This window comes from Pundamilia nyererei, unplaced genomic scaffold (assembly GCF_000239375.1).
Source record: "Pundamilia nyererei isolate P.nyererei 1_Seehausen unplaced genomic scaffold, PunNye1.0 scaffold00074, whole genome shotgun sequence".
NCBI classification, from domain to species: Eukaryota; Metazoa; Chordata; class Actinopteri; order Cichliformes; family Cichlidae; genus Pundamilia; species Pundamilia nyererei.
Genome location: NW_005187475.1, coordinates 1,482,512 through 1,501,001, shown reverse-complemented (window position 1 = coordinate 1,501,001; position 18,490 = coordinate 1,482,512). Strand labels below are relative to the sequence as shown.

Sequence of the window (18,490 nt, the reverse complement as noted above, 5' to 3'; positions counted from 1 at the left end):
CATGGGATTTTTCCCAACCAGTCTACATGTGTTTTGTGGACTTTGACCACATCTCTTGGGGTGTCCTGTTTGGGAGTGGAATATCAGTCCCATTGTTACGAGGGAATAAATCTCAGTATAACTGTAGTTAGAGCTCTGTTTGAATTGCTGGGAATAAGTCAGACTCTTTCCTGTTGGGCTTTGGACTCCTCTAGAGCTGCCTTTTGTCACTGTTTCTGTTCATAATTTTTATGGACAGATATTTTAGGTGCAGCCAAGTAGTGGGGTGTGTCAGGTTTGATGGGGTCATAGTCATGTCTCTGTATCTTGCAGATGTTGTAGTCCGCCTAGCTTCATTGAGTAAAGACCTTCAGCTTACATCGGGAAGGTTTCGAGTAGGGCTGGGCGATATGACCCAAAATTCATATCTCGATATTTTTTAGCTGGATGGCGATATAAGATATATATCTCGATTTTTTTTAAAGCCATAAAGTAAGAACAAAAAGAGAGTTCTTAGTCAAAGCTGTGTCCCAGATGTCACACAGGCACTTTTATTAACATACAGAATAGATGTGCATGAAAAAAACTACTCAAAAATAAATTATGAGTATTTATTAAATAATAATGCTCCATAAATAAACGAAAAATATGTTGTTGTTGTCCATAACAAAAAGCTCACAATTGTGCAGTCAAAATGTAAACTAAAAGACGCTGAGCATAATAACATAGACCGATTTCACAGCTGCTCTGTTCCCAACTTCTACTGCGTGACTGACAGCCTGGAGTTTGAAATCCGCTTCAGGTGCCATTTATGGTCCTTATACACACACAATATGGTAATATTACGTTGAAGCACAGTGCGTATTACTACGCGAGGCTCCTCGGACAATCCATCAAGCGGTGCAGCTCCGTAGCTTACCAAAGTCGTACTAAAACATTTTTTTGACAGATTGATGAGCGCCGTGTTCCACATAAAATCGGTTCGCGGTCATCAAGCAAAACCATAATTTATACATAAGGTGCGCTGTCAACTTTTGAGAAAATGAAAGGATTTTAGGCTGTGCATCCCCTGTGGGCTGCATGGTGTTAGCGTGGTTAGCTCGTTAGCATGGTTAGCTCGTTAACACGTTGACGCTCTCCAGCCCCACGCACGGAGCGATGTGCAGTAACTCGTTAACGGAGATTTGCCGTGTTCATATTGTCGCTGCCTGCAGGTGAAGCTATGGGGGAGGAGGGGGAGTTGTGTTCAGTGAAGGAGAGGCGAGGCGGAGTAATGTTGCGTAGAGACAAAAGTGGACGAAAGAGAGGCAAACTTATGGCTCCACAACTAATTATAACGTATATATCGATATGAAGGATATGGTCACATCTTATATCTCGTATAAAAATATATCGATATTTTTAAAAAACTCGATATATCGCCCAGCCCTAGTTTCGAGGTTTGTATTGAGTTTCTGGGCAGATAGAGAGACTGACAGGCCTGTTGTCATGTAGATGCTGTACTGGTCTGTTGTGGTCAAAAGAGGCAGCAGCGTGTTAAAGCAAAGGTCTCAATGAACTTGTGGGTAGTAATCAAAAATTTGAGGTACAGCAGAAAAGAGCTTCCTTTAACAGATGCCTGGGCTCAGTTTTAGAGGTGAGCGAGGGCTTGGTCATTTTCATATTCAGGGTGCTCCTTCACATCAAAGGGAGCCAGTTGAGATGATTCAGACGTGTGAACACGACACTTACTACATGCCTCCTAGGTGTTTCTAAGATATTCATTTGGGTGGAGAGCCCAGTGCAGATTCAGGGCACGCTAGAGAGATTATGTCTCTTGCCTAGTTTGGTTTCCTCCTGAAAGAGCTCGAGGATATGCCTGGGGAGAGGGAGGTCTCGGCATCTCTGGTTAGACTGGTGCCTCTTGTGAGCTTGATAAAAAGCGGAAAGTGAATGTATAGAAGTTTTATTTCTACATTCTCCCTTTGTGGTTATTTGTTTGTTTTTTCTACCTCTTCATGGCAGTATCTAGGTGAGCAGCTCTTAAAAGAACTACACCTCTGACAGAATATCTTAAATATTTGGAAAAGTTAACAGAATGACAAAAAATACGACTCAACACACAGTTACATACGGTAAGAATTGCTCAAAAGATTGATTAAATAGTAATGTAACTAAAATAAAGGCTCTCAAAGGGTAAATTCTGGAACAAAACACATCAAAATGCAATGTAAAAAAAAGCTAAATATATAACAATAAAGTGGCACTATAAAGAAAAGTTGTTTAATAAATTCAAAAAGCAGAATAAATTAAATTACTTACTAAATGTAGTTAAAAAACAACAAACACAGTGAATGTTAGATGGCAATAAAGTGGCTTAGTATAACAGCCTTCTGGAGCTCTGTGTCCATGCTTAGATCAATCATGAGCAGGTCTGGTAGTACAACATCCTGTCTGCGTCACAGCTGGAGTTCATGTCTGCAACCATGTAATTTACTGGTTTTCTCTTTCACATTGGGCTCATTTATAGATATAGAACTGCTTTGTTCAATCAGGACATGGTCAAACTTTAAATTCCTTGTTTCAGTAGCGTGTTTATCTCTTTTCCTTTTTCTTTAAAGGGAAAAAAAAACATAGAATCTGTGAATAGTGGCTTTTTTAAAACCAGGAAACAACTTAGTTATTAATACTGCTATGGTGCCCTGTGCTCATTACATCCTGTTTTTCAACTTCTGCCCTGAAGAGCTTCTTAGCCACATTGCCCTTAGTCAGTGTTGCTTTAATGCGGTCTTACTGCTGACATTAATTATAACTTCATACAGCCTTCGTTGAGTGTTTGATGTGGGTTCTCTGTAATTTCACAGAGTGAAGATGGTGCAGACCAGGACAGTCCAGAGGAGGGGACACCGGCGAGCCCCCGCAACAAGCGCAGAGTGGGTCGTCCCAGCAGGAAACGCAAACAGCTGCTTCCTGTGAGTACTGTACTTAAAGCCTGATGGTGTTTTGTGCTTTAAACTGCAGAAGAATGATTGATTATCTGTTCACCTATTAAAAAAACTCCCCTCTCTAATCTGCAGAGGTTTGTTAAACATGCATGCACTACTTTCCTTCTTATTCATTCACACCTGCGAGCTTCCGTGCATCAGCTGTAGTCAAATCATATCATACAGAAACACACTGATCTGGAGGCGCATTTACTGCATTAAGTGTCACATTTGAGTGTGTCTGACATAGTAGCTTGTGTGGGTTGGTTTTTTCTGCTTCAGTGTGTTACAGAGAGAGACTTCTTTCTTAATCAGCATCTTTGAAAGGGGGAGTCCCCTACACATTGACTGTTTGCAAATGTAGTCATCGCAGTCCTCCACATGTAATGGCAGTTTAATACACTCATCAATTTCTGGTCAGCATGGCTCCAGCCCCCACATTTTCCATATACCACTTAAAGTCTGGCTGGAACAGAAGTTAGATAATCTCTAGCATCAGTTGAAGTCATAAAAATATGACTTTAGGTTGGTGGATTGCTCAGAAGTGGGCATGACTTGAATGTAAGAAGCACAAACTGACTGATACTGAGCTGTAGAAAAAAGAAGTAGGAGGAGGATAAAGGACTCAACAGTTGTGAGCAAAGTTTTTGCCACCTAAAATCCAAACGCACTCCTCCACCTATGATATCTTTCCCAGCCTCTGCCAAATGCAAGCCAACAGTTATCACTAAGGTTAGTTTAATGTCCCAAATCATATTTTATTGGATCATTGTAAGATGAGTGCTCACATTTTGCAAGAAAAAGACATTATGTTTGGCATTTAAATGATTAGCACTGGGTTTTTTTCATCCATCTATTCATTTTCCTGTGTTTATCCAATTCAGGGCTGGAGCCTGTCCCAGCTTTGGCAGGGCAAGTCCAGGGTGACCTGTCCAAGGTGGGTGCACCCTGGACAGTAACATAGAGTCGCAACTTAACAGCCTGTCTGATGTACTTCTAGCTTAGATATAATGACACTTTGCTGTTTTTCAACAAATATCTAGTTTGTTAGCGCTTCGATGTGGGTATGAAACCAACTCCAGTTTCTTCCAAACCTTGTGCTAACTTTGCATTACCTGGTAACCTGTGCTTGTGAGCAGATATAACAGCAGATTTAACTCTCTGCACTTCTACATCCTCCATCTGTCTTCACTGTTCTTGAATGCTTCACCAACCTCTTCCCAACAGTTACCTGGCTAGTTAGCATTACCCAGCATGCCTTTTGGTGATGTCATTTTGCAAATGTGTTATTAGTGATTTTTCCTAATAACACTTACCAGAGTTAGTGTTGGGGCAGTGATTTTTGTCTTACAGTAATAAACTTATAATACATTTAAACCACTTGGAAAGCCTCAGCATGCACTTTATCTGTTCACCAGTAGGGCAGGATTTTAAAATTTTTAATCATGAATGAAATGATGGTACATTTGGTAAGTCAGGCACTAACAGCCACCCAGCCTCATATAATAATGTGACCCTTTATTCAAAATGCAATTTTTGAACTTTTCTCCAGCAAAATATATATATAAAAAAACAGGTTAAAATTTTCAGGGAACCAGTGCTTGTTTCTGGTACTCGTTTCAGAAACTATTGTATAAAAACATTTTGGTTTAAGACTGTGACACCTGGAGTGGGTGTAAAATTTATTTAGTCCCAGTTTTTAAACAGAACTTAAATGTGTTTTTCAGGACTGAACATTTAATGTCTTATGAAGTTATGAGGGTTCACAAATACTAGAAAAAAAGGTGACTTAACAAAACAAGAGATTTCAACCCACCCCTGTGTATTTCAAGGGTCTGTCAATCAGGAAAAATAGTGATACTTAGAAGGAAACATTTTCTATGACTTCTTTAAATATGTCAAACAATCTGCTAATTTTACAGTGCCTGGTGGAAAGCAGGACCCACATTTATTATGAGAATGTTGCTGCTGTATTTGTCGTTTACTTTTACCCATTGTGACTATGTTCCTTACTACTCCTTTTCAAGCTTTACTCTGAGTTTGAGCTGGCATCCATCCAATCTCTCTTAGTGCAGCAGTAAATAACCTGTGACTCGTGTTACAGAGCTGCATTAGCACTGTAATAATTACACTGTGTGGTATATTTCATCACTAGCACTGACTTCAGGTCTTTGGCAGTTCCCCTCTGTCATATTTCTCTCAGCATTCATTCTCTAACCGCTTACTTTGTGTGTATTGTGTGTGTGTATGTGTGTCTTTGTACCGACTGAACTCTGTAGCAGAATCAGCAAGTCAATATAGCTGATCAAACAGCCCCAGACAAGAGGAATACTGAGTGAACTACTCAGAAGGAAAGAGAGAGAGAGAGAGAGAGAGTGTGTGTGTGTGTGTGTGTGTGTGTGTGTGTGTGTGTGTGTGTGTGCTGATATTCTTGCACGGACCAAAAACCTTTGTTGTGAGGTCATTTAGGCAGGTCCTCACATTTTATAAGGCAATAGGTGGGTTAGGATTTGGTTTCAGCGCTCAAAGGGTTGTAGTTATGGTTCATTGTGATGGTTGAAGATTAGGATAGATTAGATTGTCAGTTAGTGTCCTCATAAATATAGAAAAACCAACGTGTGTGTATGTTTGTGGATATGCATGTGTGCAGGAGAGCAGGTCTGATCATGCTTTGATGTCTGAGCCCTGACAAAGCGAGCAGGATGAATGTGGGTCCTGTCAGACACAGGCACACAGTCACACACTCACACACAAATGTATTTCCATAATCTCTGTGGGGTTTACTTATTGACACTGAGCATTCCCTTAACCTAACACTAACGATCACAAGTGAATATTTAAGCTTAACTTTAATTACTTTAAACAGGAGGGAAAAAAATCTGATTACTCAACCAGTCTGAAAGTAAGAAAACAGACATAACTGACAAATCATCAAATCATATTTTAAATGTCCCTGAACTGTGAGGCATTTTGTACAGCGTGTATGGAGCAACCCAATTCCTACATCACTACTGCCTCAAAACTTGTTAGTTTCCATCTCACTACATCTTCTAGTAGCGGGTGGTGTTGCAATATCTTAGTAACACCAGTGAAGTTCTTTAACCGACTACCCTACAAATACACAATGTAATGACTGAGTTGCAACATTACAAACTGGCGATGTTGCCAACTTTGCTTTGTGGCTGAAAAACAAGCAGACAGCACAGAAACTTTTCTACAATGTGTAACCTAATTCTAGATGTTATTATTGTATTACCCTAATTAAATATTTCTACAATGTGTAACGCTACTGCAGTGCTGTACTACATACATATTCAGGATGTCTTTTCCTTCTGTGGCTTCTCTTAATAACTTCAGCAATCAAGCTAAGTGGTTATATAAAGGTGGTTATCAATTCATAAATCAGCCCAGGTATTCCTAATCTTGGCTTGCATGTACAGATCTAGTAACTGTAGAACAATTTTACAAAGGAAGATAAAAGTATAACATTAGAAAAATACAGATGTTAAATATGTAATTCAGAATGAAACCAACAAACAAAGCTTCTGCACACAAATCAGCTGTGTGTGTCTGAGAGGAAAAATATAGTACTAAAAGTACTATATGCATGTGTATGTGTCTGTAAGTGTGTGAGAGTATGTGTGCTCTGTGCACTTTAGTTAGTAAGACTGGAAAAGTGCTCTATAAATAAAGTTTATTGAAACGAGAAAAGAAAGTCAACAGACATGCCTACTCTGTATCAAAGTTAACAGACTGATTTGGATTACAGCCTTTTTGATATATGTGATAATTACAACTGCATGTTCAATTAAGTTGTGTGTGTGTGTGTGTGTGTGTGTGTGTGTGTGTGTGTGTGTGTGTGTGTGTGTGTGTGTGAGGCAGTTTTAGCGTTGTTCTTTCAGCTGCAGTGGTCTAAGAACAAGTGAAAGAAGCTGAAAAAACAACAAATACAAAAGCAAACATCAAACCACTTACCTACATTTTATATAAGACGGCAAGTAAAAGGCTTAAGTGCCCTGTTTTCACTTATAAAACAAGTTTAACCTTCTTTGCAGCCAACAGGAAAATATAGCAAGGAATAAAGTTGCTTATAAGAATTGCTGTCTCGTATTAATTTTTGTCAGAGAAAGTCAAAACTGTAAACTACCTCTAAAAGACCCCTCTTCTAACTGTGCACTTAGGACCACAGGCTTTTCCACCAATGGTAACGCCTTTTTCCACAGAACTGACTGGTCATTAAGCTGGTTTTGTACTTGCTGCTGTCTTATCTCGTGCATAACCTACTGTAGGTGTGCAGCATAAGTTGGCATGGGAATGTAGCCCCTATAAGAATTCATCTAAAAACTCGTGATTAAACCTGAAGTTATCTATTGGAGCCAACTCATCCTCTGGGCTTTACTTTTTTCTGTTAGTAATGTGAAACTTAAGCAGACATAGGAGAGCTTTTATGTATAGCAGGGGTGGGCAACTCCAGGCCTCAAGAGCCGGTCCTGCAGGTTTAAATATCACCCTGGGTCAACACACCTGAATCAAATGATTAGTTCATTACCAGGCCTCTGGAGAACTTCAAGAAATGTTGAGGAGGTAATTTAGCCATTTAAATCAGCTGTGATGGATCAAGGATACATCTAAAACCTGCAGGACACCGGCTCTCAAGGCCTGGAGTTGGCCACCCCTGATGTATAGGCTAGCATTTATTTGGCCGACTTGCAATGGATAAACAATGCATCATCATCAAATTGACTATTTACACACATCCCTGAAGTTTTATGCTCCCTGTAGTGAGACAAGTCCTCCAAGGTTGGTGTGCACTCAGGTTAAAGTCTCCACCAGGACATACAAATATGAAAAGCACAAATACACAATCACACCGTGGAGTCTGACCAGGAATTGTGTGGATCTCCAGGGTGGAGCTGTCAGTAACTATATAGAGCAGAGATGGGTCGAGAAAGCCTCAATTTCTTCTCTCTCTCTCCACTTGTTCTCTTCCATCAAAAGTAACCACACTCTCGCCTGTACACACATAATATTAGAGTAATGATGATGGTTTAATGGATGATTAAATTAGCCTTTGTCTTTGTTTCCTTCATCATTTCATTGCTCTGTTTTCCCGCTGGTCAGTATTTTTTTCTAAGTTAAGATAGTATTCCCCCTCCTCCTCCTATTTCCTCCCTCATTTTGATCCCATTTCTTCCTCTCTGCTTCAACCATGTGTGGAGCAGCTGGTGGGTTATTATGCATGTCTGTGTGTTACTGTAGATTAAAGTAGTTTGAAGGACAGTAGGACTACAGAGTTATATTGGAACACTTCCCAACATTTAACGTGCTTCAACGTGAAAATCCCCCTCAGTTTTTTATAAAAAATGAAACTCTCCTTGCACTATAATAACTAGATTCAATCTTAGGTTATGCTAAACTATAATTATTTAAACTGCTTGGCTCTTAGCTCAGTCAGACTATGCATGTCAACCAGACCTTTCGATTCACTTTTGGTGCATGTGGAGTTTCGTTTGGTTTCTTTTGGTGTTTCCGTTTTGCATCCAGACCACAAAAAGGTCACAGATGGATTGCGAACAGATTGTGGTTGGCATGTCTGACAAAAAAGTATCATGACACGTGGTTGGTGGATAAAAATGACAATTTTGGTCACAACATTTAAAATAGCAAGCAAAAGATCGTGTGGTGTTGAGTTCCTATGTGCAGTCATATAAATATGATCAACTCATATAAAAGTAAAAAAATCTGCCAGAAAACACTCAAACTTTACCTGATTATAATGAGTAAGGGAAACAATGTCAGGTACAAAGTGTGGTCATTTTGTTTGTGTTCATTATACCTCTACATCTATCACAGATATCCTAAAAAGTGCCATAAATTAATGGCACTAATGCATTTTTGTGTCACCTGACTGTGAGGAAGAATTAAGAATTAAAAGAGATAAAGGACACATTTTGGGGAAATATATATTAAAAGTGAAACCTATATACAGCAGTGCAGATGTGAAAGATAATAAATAGATAAATAAATAAGTAGATAGACCAGCTTGTGAGTTGTACATGGACAGTAGTGGAAATGACCAATGGTAGCAGGTATGACAGTAATGCAAATGGTTGCAGTAAAGTGCCAAAGACGGTCAACAGCATTTAAGACGTGAATGTAACTTGTGAGAGTGTGTTACAGTACAGGGGTATGAACATGAACTTAAATTATTGAAAAACAAAGCCTACACTTAAAAAAACAAAACAACAACCCAAGAACATGCACAGTTGTGTAAAATAATGTTTTCAGAGGATTCTTGACTTATACTTGATTAAAAAAACTATGTACGCCCCCATGATTATAGAACCACCTTTAGCAGCAACAAATTAAGTCATTATTTTCAGTATGACTTTATCAGTCTACTTTATCTGCTGTGGAGGAATTTTGGCCCGCGTGTCTTTGCTATGTTGCTTTATTTTATTGAGGTTTGCAGGCATTCGCCTATGCACAGCTCTCTTAAGATCCTGCCATAAGATTCAGCCATTCTGTGTAGATTTGCTACTTTGTGCTGTTGTATCACCCAATTGCAAACTCAGTAAATCTTATGATCTGGCAGCTAGGATAACACAAACTATGGATGCATGTATTGCAATTTTTCACAACAGGAGGGTGTGGGACTTAAAAACATAAAAATATTGGGGAAATCTGGGTGGTGTGCTTTGATGTGACTTGTGCATAGTTTTGACATTTCTCCTCTTAATTGCTCAATTTAAGCAAAAATACCTGCAGTACACATTTCCAGGGTTTTTACTGGCTCGGATTGGGCCTTTTTGTAGGGTTGGGGGATGCACATAAGCGCAACTGGTCTGCATATAACTAAGTTTAATTAGTCTTATCAGAAGTCTGTACATTTTTTTTTTATTTCTGGCCATTTGATAAGCAAAATTGTACTTTCAAATCATAATGAAAAATCCTACTGTGTCTTTGGTAGATTCTATAATTTTTATATACAGGAAAAACACAGATTTCTACAAAAGATATTTGCCTATTTTCACATCTTACACTTTAACAATACATGCAGCTACTTCGGCTGTACATCTGTAAAACATAAACACAGCTGGCATGTATTAATTTGCTGTAGTGTGATTGCTTATTCTATTATTTTGGTGCACCATTGTTTTATTGTTTGTTACATCCTGTTCTCTGCTCAGCCTATTCTTGGGTGTAATCAAACGTTTCATCCAACTAAAAGCTGCCCTTAGCTGGATTGCTGCAATGTATACACAGTCAGTTTAAAGTTTGTCAGCTGTAGAGTAAAGTCAGGTACTTTCCAGGCTGTCTGTCAGTCAAGATCAAGGCGATGATAGATTCTGAGAGAAGAGGAAGTGCAAAGAGAAGTTGTTTGAAAAGGTGAAAGTTCCACTGTGCTAAAAATAGCTTGCTTTTCGATGCATTTATGCCTGCTTGCAGCGCATTTGTGGCCTTTTTCTTCACTATAAACTATCATATAAATATCAGCACATCTTTAAAGCTGCATTAAGCAATATCCACCTATTGCTTTTCAATCAGGTCGTAGGATTGGTTCAGTGAAGCTTAACCAGTGCACCTGCTCTTGCAAAAGGAAGTGTATAACCAGCTGACTCAAGCCGGCTTTACACTTTCTGTGTAGCGCTAAATGACGGAGAGGCGAAGTAGCTGAAGAACGGCGAGCACTTATAGCAACCCAAAGACATCCAGATATTTTTCTCAAGAGTCTGTGGACCAAACCAGGGCTGAAATGAATTTGCATTCAACATGTGGCCAAAAAGATGACTGCAAACCCAGATTCCTCTGTTTCTGCTGAATGTGTAAGTAGTCAGTTGTTTGCTTAAAAGTTAGGAGCTGGTTTAGTGTTTTCTTTATTGTTTAATGCAGCTTTAATTTCATATTTGGGTTAAAATGATAAATGTTAAAGGCCACGTGCTCACATCAAGGGCACGTCATGGTTCACAGGATAGACAATGGTGTGCTAACTTTTTTTTAATTTAATTTAATTTAATTTTTTATCATTTTCAGCTTGTTTAATTCATACCACGTGTTTTGTTCACATCTTTTTAATTCATTTTAGCTAATGTATTATTATCAGTAGATATCCACAATTTTTAATATGCTTTTTATAGTAATACACAAATGTATTATTTCAAATAGCAAGTTTCACACTAAAGTCAACCACTTGGACCAAAGTGGTTGACTTTAGTGGATTGGCTTGATTTATGTAGTGTGAGTTTGATGTGTTTGTTGTAATTAATTAAGTCTATTAAACACTATATTTATGAATAGTTCTCCCTTTAGCATTTGATTTAATTTTAATAAGTGCTGACGAAGTATTATGAGTAATCTTTAAAGCATTTTTTTTACTTTTATAACTCTAGTTTTGATTCTAACTCTGTAAACAAATATAAAGTGCTACCCTGTCACTATATGGAGTCTGGAGACCCTGCTTGATCCCACATTAAGTCTAAGAACCTGGTGGTCTATAAATGTAGATAACTCTTTACTGTTATTTTACAAAAGGGCAACAGCATACATTTAAAGCAAAATAGTACATTTTAGCTATTATGTATGCTGTAAGGCCACCAGAAATGTAACTTTGGATTACAACCTTGTTTCTGTTTGACTGCAAGTGTTAAAAGTGTGTGCTGGAGTATTTTAATGTGTCCCAAGGCCCTTTTAGTCACCTTTTTGCGTTATCTGACTTTTACAGGCCGCCTCAGCCGCTCATTACAGCTTTTGCATGCCTGTTAGCGTAAGCTAGAGTTAGCGTAGCATTTGAGTTTGACATTCACCTCTGGCTCTGCACTTTTTAACCAACGATCTATAAAATCTTTTAGCAGCACACAAACACACACATATTAAAAACAAACCCTGCTGTGTCCCCTGGTTTAGCATTATTAGAGCTGGTCAGCTAATGGATTAGCCCCTGAACTAGAGGCAGAAGATTGTTTGAGTTCATAATTCACGAGTATTGCCATATTGATATTTTGCAGTGTAAATTCATTTTAAATTTGTGCTTAATATTAGGCATGCATCTGTAAATATATATACATTTAAACTTGTAGGAGCAGTTAGGATCATTTAGCACTGTTATTCACATCAGTACAGCCCCCCCCCCCCCATCGTCACCTCAAAGGTGTGTGTGTGTTTGTGTGTGTTTTAATGGTACCTGGGGGTGTTTATTACAGTGATCCTGTGCAGACGCCCTCTGCAGACTAATATGTGTGTGCAGTTTTGAAGTAGCTCTTTGACTGTGTGTTTTTAGGCATTTGTTTTATGTGTGGGTATAGAGCTTGCACGTGTGTGTGTGTGTGTGTGTGTGTGTATGATTATTATGTCTGTGGAACCCTTTGATGGGTGTAGACGAGGGCGTTCAACAGTTTTCTCATACCTAGACTGTGCACTGTGTGTTTCCCAGGAGATGGCAACCTCTGACCCCTGTGCAAACGCCCCCCCAACTCCGCCTGAGGAGCCGGCGCCTTCACCCTCCCCTCGCAAGAAGCGCGGGCGTCGGAAACAAGAGCCAGCGGAGAGGAATAAGGGTACAGCTTTAATGCTCTTTGCCCATATATGATTATTACCTTAGATTGAACAGCATTCGGAAAAGTTCTGCTAATTTTCTTTCAGTATAAAAACTTTAAACAGTTTATTTACAACAACAAATGTTATCTTTTGTGTAATTCATTTATCTAAAACTTTACCTTTCAAAGAACTTCCATGTTGCAGCTTTTAAGGGAATGGTAATTGTACATAAGTACACTGGGGCAAAGTGATGAAAACCACGTCTTTACATCCTCATTAAATCTCTCGTTAAACCTGTACAAATGAGCCATTTCCTGTAACTTTTTTTCCCCTGCAGACGAGCCAGATGACAGAAACTGCGACTCCCCCAGAGAGGTGAGAAAACAAGTGTCTGCAGCAATTTTGCATGTTTTCTACATGGTTAAATCAATCACTCTCATGGTATACGCAATATATAACAAGCTTTTTGTGTACATGCAGGGAGAGACTGGAAGGCTGCGGAGAAGGCCAGTCCCCAGAGTAACTTTTCAGGCTGGAGATCCATACTATATCAGCAGGAGACAGAGAGAAGAATGGCTCAGCCGCTGGAAGATGGAGGTGAGCAACGGAAAAGCTCGTATTTACACTGATATACGTTTATTTAGGAGCCCAGTTAGAGCAAATATGCTCCTTAAATATTTTTGATGGAACTTCTTGTCCTATATATTGTAAAGGTTTTACAGGTGGACCAAGAAGATTTATAAACTTTTGAACTGGTTTTATAGATGTGGGATGCCCTTTTAAAGCAACCAAACTACAGTGGAAATTAGCTGTGGTTCGCTTTGTGCGATGCTGAGTAATCCAGAGAAAGAGGGAAATCCCCTTTAGATATTAAATCAACCTTGACAGAACTGCGTGCTGAGTAATGTTGCTCTGAGTGTTGTCACGATTTACAGTCTCACTTTATATGTTGGGGATATGAACTCCATGTGTTCTGTGTCTGTTTAACTTTTACAACCCCAATTCCCAAAAAGTTGGGATGCTGGGTAAAATGTAAATATTATGATTTTCAAATCTCATAAACCTATATTGTATTTACAGTAGAACATAGAAAACATATCAAAGTCATTTTGAATTTGATTGCAGTAACACGTCTCAAAAAAGTTAAGCCAAGGCCTGTGTAGCATCCCCTCTTCTTTTAACAGCAGTCCATAAACATCTGGGACTGAAGAGACCAGCTGCTAGACTATTTGAAAGGAATGTTGTCTCATACTTGTCTCATATAGGATTCTAGCTGCTCAACAGTCCTCTGGCTTCTTTATTGTATTTTTTCATTTCATGATATGCCAGATGTCTCCAGCTGGTTAAAGGTCTGGACTACAGGCAGACAGTTCAGCACTCTTTGAGAAACTAAGCCATGCTGTTGTAGCTGCAATATGTGGTATAGCATTGTCTTGCTGAAGCATCCAAAGCCTTTCTGAAAAAAGTCTTTGGATGGGAGCATTTGTTGCTCTAAAACCTGTATATGTTTTTCTGCACTGATGCTGCCTTTCTGGATGTTCTTCTCCCATCATATCGTACCGTATCGTACTGTACCGTATCGTATCGTATCGTACCGTATCGTATTGTATCATATCGCATCGCATCGTATCGTATCATCAGAAATGCAGAATTTTGAACTGATTGCTAAAAATAAGCTGGATGCTTCCTCTCCTTTTTAGTCTGGCGGTTCCAGTGTCCATAATTACCAATAAGAATTTCAAATTTGACCACAGAACAGTTTCCCACTTCATCTCAGTATATTCTAGATGAACTTTGGCTCAGAGAAGATGCCATTGTTTCTGAATCATGTTCACACATAGCATCTTCTTCATGTGATAGAGATGTAATATGAATTTCTGGATGGCACGGTTCCTGAGCTCATGCAGTGATTTCCATGATACAATCAAACCCATTTTAATGCAATGTGGCCTCAGGGCTCAGCTTTGTACCTCGTGCACATAGATCGCTCCAAGTTGCTGAATCTTTTGATGATCTTTTGATGATTTGATGATAAGATGCTCTTTTTTATATACAATCATATTACTGATAATTAGCCTATTTAATTCAACATGTTCCTGTAGCTGTTTCTTTTTAGTACCTCTGACTTTTCATCCTTTTTTTTTGCTCTGTTTCAGCTTTTGAGATATGTTGCAGCCACCTAATTCAAAATGAGCTAAATTCTTTTCAAAAGATAGTAGAGTGTTATAAAGTGTTTAATATTTGGTATGTTTTCTATGTTCTACTATGAATAAAATATGGGTTTATGAGAATTGCAGATCGTATGAATTCTGCCTTTATTTACATTTTGCACAGCGTTCCAATTGATTTTGGAATTGGGGCTTTATTTTACTCGAATAAAAATGAGAGAAAAGTCCAAAGATTTCCTGTGACTGTTTTTTTTTTCATTACGGCAAGGATTCCTTTAGCTGACTTCACCCACATGGCACACTCTGACATCCTTTACCTTCTCTTACACATCTTTTGCTGTTACTGATGCTGCCTACACCTGGCATCCACCTGTAGGCTCTTTCACTGCCATATGTTTCATTGAGGGGGACGTTATTAATGCTTCCTTGAGGGGAGCATCAAGGTCAGAGGTTAGATTCAAATCATAAATGTACATGTGTTATGCACCAGACGGTGAAGAATAAGAATCTGTTGGGACTTCTGGTAAAAACTGCTAGCAAAATTTCAGGGCGCTGGCAAGATGGACTTTTGGCCATTTACAATAGAAATGTGCTTAGAAAGGCTCATTCTATTATTAATTTTGTGAACCATCCACTTCACAGAGAGTTTGAGTTGTTGCCTTCCGGCCGCCATTTTAGAGTACCTCCGAGGAGGACTAAAAGACTCCAGGTCTCTTTTATCCCTACTGCGTCTTGTCTCCTTAATGGCAAATAATTGTCCTTGAATTTTCTATCATTATCATTATTATTGTTATTATTGTTTTATAGTATTGTTCTGTTTGTTCTTATCCTCCTGCTGCTAAACTAATTTCCCCTTGTGGGACAATAAAGAAATTGAATTGAATTGAATTATTTGGGTAACCTGAGATATAAAACAAGAATTCAGGGTATCTGCAGGTCTGAAAGGTCTTAAAAATGTCAATCTTCAAACACTACAAGTTTCTAGAAAGTCTTAAATTTTCTGCAGCTCCCTGTTTTTTGGTTTTTTGATTTCAGCCAAACCTTTCTTTGGACCTGAGGACAAAAATTGCACCTAATAGTCATAGACAGCCAGATGTTAGTGGTCTAGTCCGACATTCACTCACAAAGCCAGAAATATTGATTATATTAGAATAGAATAGAATAGAATAGAATAGAATAGAATAGAATAGAATAGAATTCAACTTTATTGTCATTGCACATGCACAGGTGCAGGGCAACGAAATGCAGTTTGCATCCATCCAGAAGTGCTTTAGTGATATAGATATATTACAATATAGCAATATATGGGTCTATTATGGTATGTTATAATGTACACGGTATGAAGTATGTTGTGAATATTCTATAACTATAGGTATGTACAGGCTGTAGTGAGTACAAGCTATGTACAGGATATGAACAGGATATAAATATGAAAAACTATACAGAATATGAAATAAATAACTTCACAGAAATCTGAGATATACAGTTATACAGAAATGGGAACTATTTATTATTATTGTGATAAAAGCAAATCCACATGTTTTGGGGCGTGTTTGGGGTTTCTTTGTGGCCTTTCATGATCAACACCATGTGACTGACGGTTTACTTCATTATACAATCCTTGTGATTGGATAGCACACAACAGACACTCCAAAGACACAGACTGCAATTACCTGACTTCCATTATTTCAGTAAAAACAATGCTTTTATGCCATTTCCGTTTATACTGGGGGGCCTGCTTGTTAGTACCGCCAAACCTATCACTTCTCAGACACCCAGTGTCACCATTAAAAACCTGTGGTGCAGACACATCAGAATTCAGTGGGGTGAGAAATTATCTCCAGAATCAGAAGTCATGAGTCTGACTCTTCCTTGTGGCTGGTTATTTATTCACAAATGTCATTTTCATCCCTCAAGCAAAAGTGTTTTGTTTCTATCATTTTGTTCAAATTGGTAAAATTGTAAGACAAAACCTCGTGTGTCCAAATCAAGCCACACAGGCCAAATCTGGCCTTCTGGAATTTTAATCCAGCCCACATATCACTCTAGGTTCTTGATCAATTTCAGCCTTTCTAGTTGTAGTTGCAGTCTGCACAGCAGCATGCGCCCCATCCAAACTAAACAGAGAAGTACACACCTGCAAGTAAAACTAACAAAAGGCTCAGCCTGATAGGGATCAAATGGTTTGAGATCTTCTACTTCTCCTGACTAAATGTTTTAAAGCCTAATTCATGGACTGGTTAAGTGTTACATATTGAACAAAAGGTTGTGTGCAGCATACAAGTTCAAATAGTAGCTAACTGTTCAATTAAATTGGCTACACTTGGCTTTAAAATGCACCTTGATCAGTCAGATTAGTGCCATAAGTGTAAATGTTGCGATTCAGTCACTGGTGGTCTGGGATACATTTGGCCTCACACATTTTACTGTGTAAAAGCAAAAGTTTTCCAATGTGTCCCCAGCAAAAACATAACAGGAAAATATTTTATCAATAAGGGACTTTATTTGGTCCTTTTTGCAAATTGCAAGTGTGTGTCATTCCAGTCTAAACAGTTGGAAAAGCCTTCTTGAAACGTTTTAGGGTTTTTTTGTGCCAACGCTTCCGGAACAAATCTGGTGCTTTATTGGCAACAGATGGCTGTGTGAGGCTTTCTGCCTTTCTAGAGGAGGTGAGGTAGACAGTAATGATTTCTGAACACCTTGGATGCACATGGTAGACACTGGTATCAATACCAGTGGCCCTCAGCTGTCCTCTCATGATCTGATTGGCCAAGGTGTGTGTGTGTGTATTTATATTGAAGTTTTGTGTTCTTTTAGGTTAGTTTAGTTTTGTTTGTGTTCTTTGTAGAGGTTCTTGTCCAGCTACATTAACTGAGATTACACCTGCAACTGCTAGCAAGTATGAGAAATGGATCTTTGTAAATTCACTTACCTCCAAATAATTGTTTCGTTTTTTTTCCAGCCAAAACCTTTCAGCCAGTTTGACACTTAAAATTGTATAAAAATGTCTTTAAAATCATAATGTTACACAAACCTTGCACAGTATTTAAATAATACTGTAAGAATAACAATAATTAGCTTATTACATTCAACTGAGCTTTGATTGGAACAAGTGTTGTCTGAGAGCTCTTTACTGTGATTTGCTTTTATTCTGCCTCGTTTGTCCAGTGTTAGCAATTTCTTATACTTGTTGGAACTTGTCGTAAGTGTGGGGTGGACATTTGTCTGTTTTGGGTCAAAACACTGACATCTGGAAAGATTTTTTTCTTGTCAGCATTCAGTGTGTCATTATGTTATTTAACTTGACCTCTTTGGGCTTTCTGTTCGGCCTTCATCACTTTACTGTGTTTGCAGTCACCCTGCTCTGCTCTGCAGAGTTTGTTTGTTTACACTGGAGGGGAGTGGACTTCCCCTCCACGACTTGGCTTGTGGAAGATGACCTGTTTCCTTTCAGTATTACAAGCTTTTTGCAGCAGCATTTACCCAACAGTTGACACAGTGAAAGTGAAAATAGCATCTTTTCCTTTCCCGTAGACTCACATGCACTGTTTGTCCACCAAAGATATTTGGTTGACATTGGTCTGAAGTGTACCAGTAGTGCAATTTAGATGTAATAAACATTTGTGTGAAACAGTGTCTTTTTTTTTCTCCTGTGTAGCCTTGCAGCCCCATCACATTTTCTTTCAATGAACCCTTCCTGTAGGCTTAAAAAGTTGAAAGTGACTGGTGAGTCCATGGATATTTGTGATCTGTTGAAGTTTAAGCTTTCCATACAATCCACGTAGACATTATATTATATTATATTATATTATATTATATTATATTATATTATATTATATTATATTA

General features: G+C 38.5%; 1 protein-coding gene across 8 annotated transcripts in view; it reads left to right on the top strand.

Annotated features, from left to right (window-relative positions):
• LOC102210540 (DNA (cytosine-5)-methyltransferase 3A-like) overlaps positions 1-18,490 on the top strand; it is a 94,568-nt gene that overhangs the window by 32,848 nt on the left and 43,230 nt on the right. For 6 of the 8 annotated variants that reach the window (XM_005737242.2, XM_013911912.1, XM_013911914.1 and 3 more), the window contains exons 3-6: positions 2,823-2,930; positions 12,373-12,496; positions 12,814-12,851; positions 12,957-13,073. In XM_005737242.2, coding sequence (XP_005737299.1) covers positions 2,823-2,930; positions 12,373-12,496; positions 12,814-12,851; positions 12,957-13,073 — 387 coding nt within the window. Of the gene's footprint in view, positions 1-2,822; positions 2,931-10,374; positions 10,769-12,372; positions 12,497-12,813; positions 12,852-12,956; positions 13,074-18,490 lie in introns of those variants that run through there. The other 2 variants (XM_013911915.1, XM_013911916.1) reach the window with 2 other exon arrangements.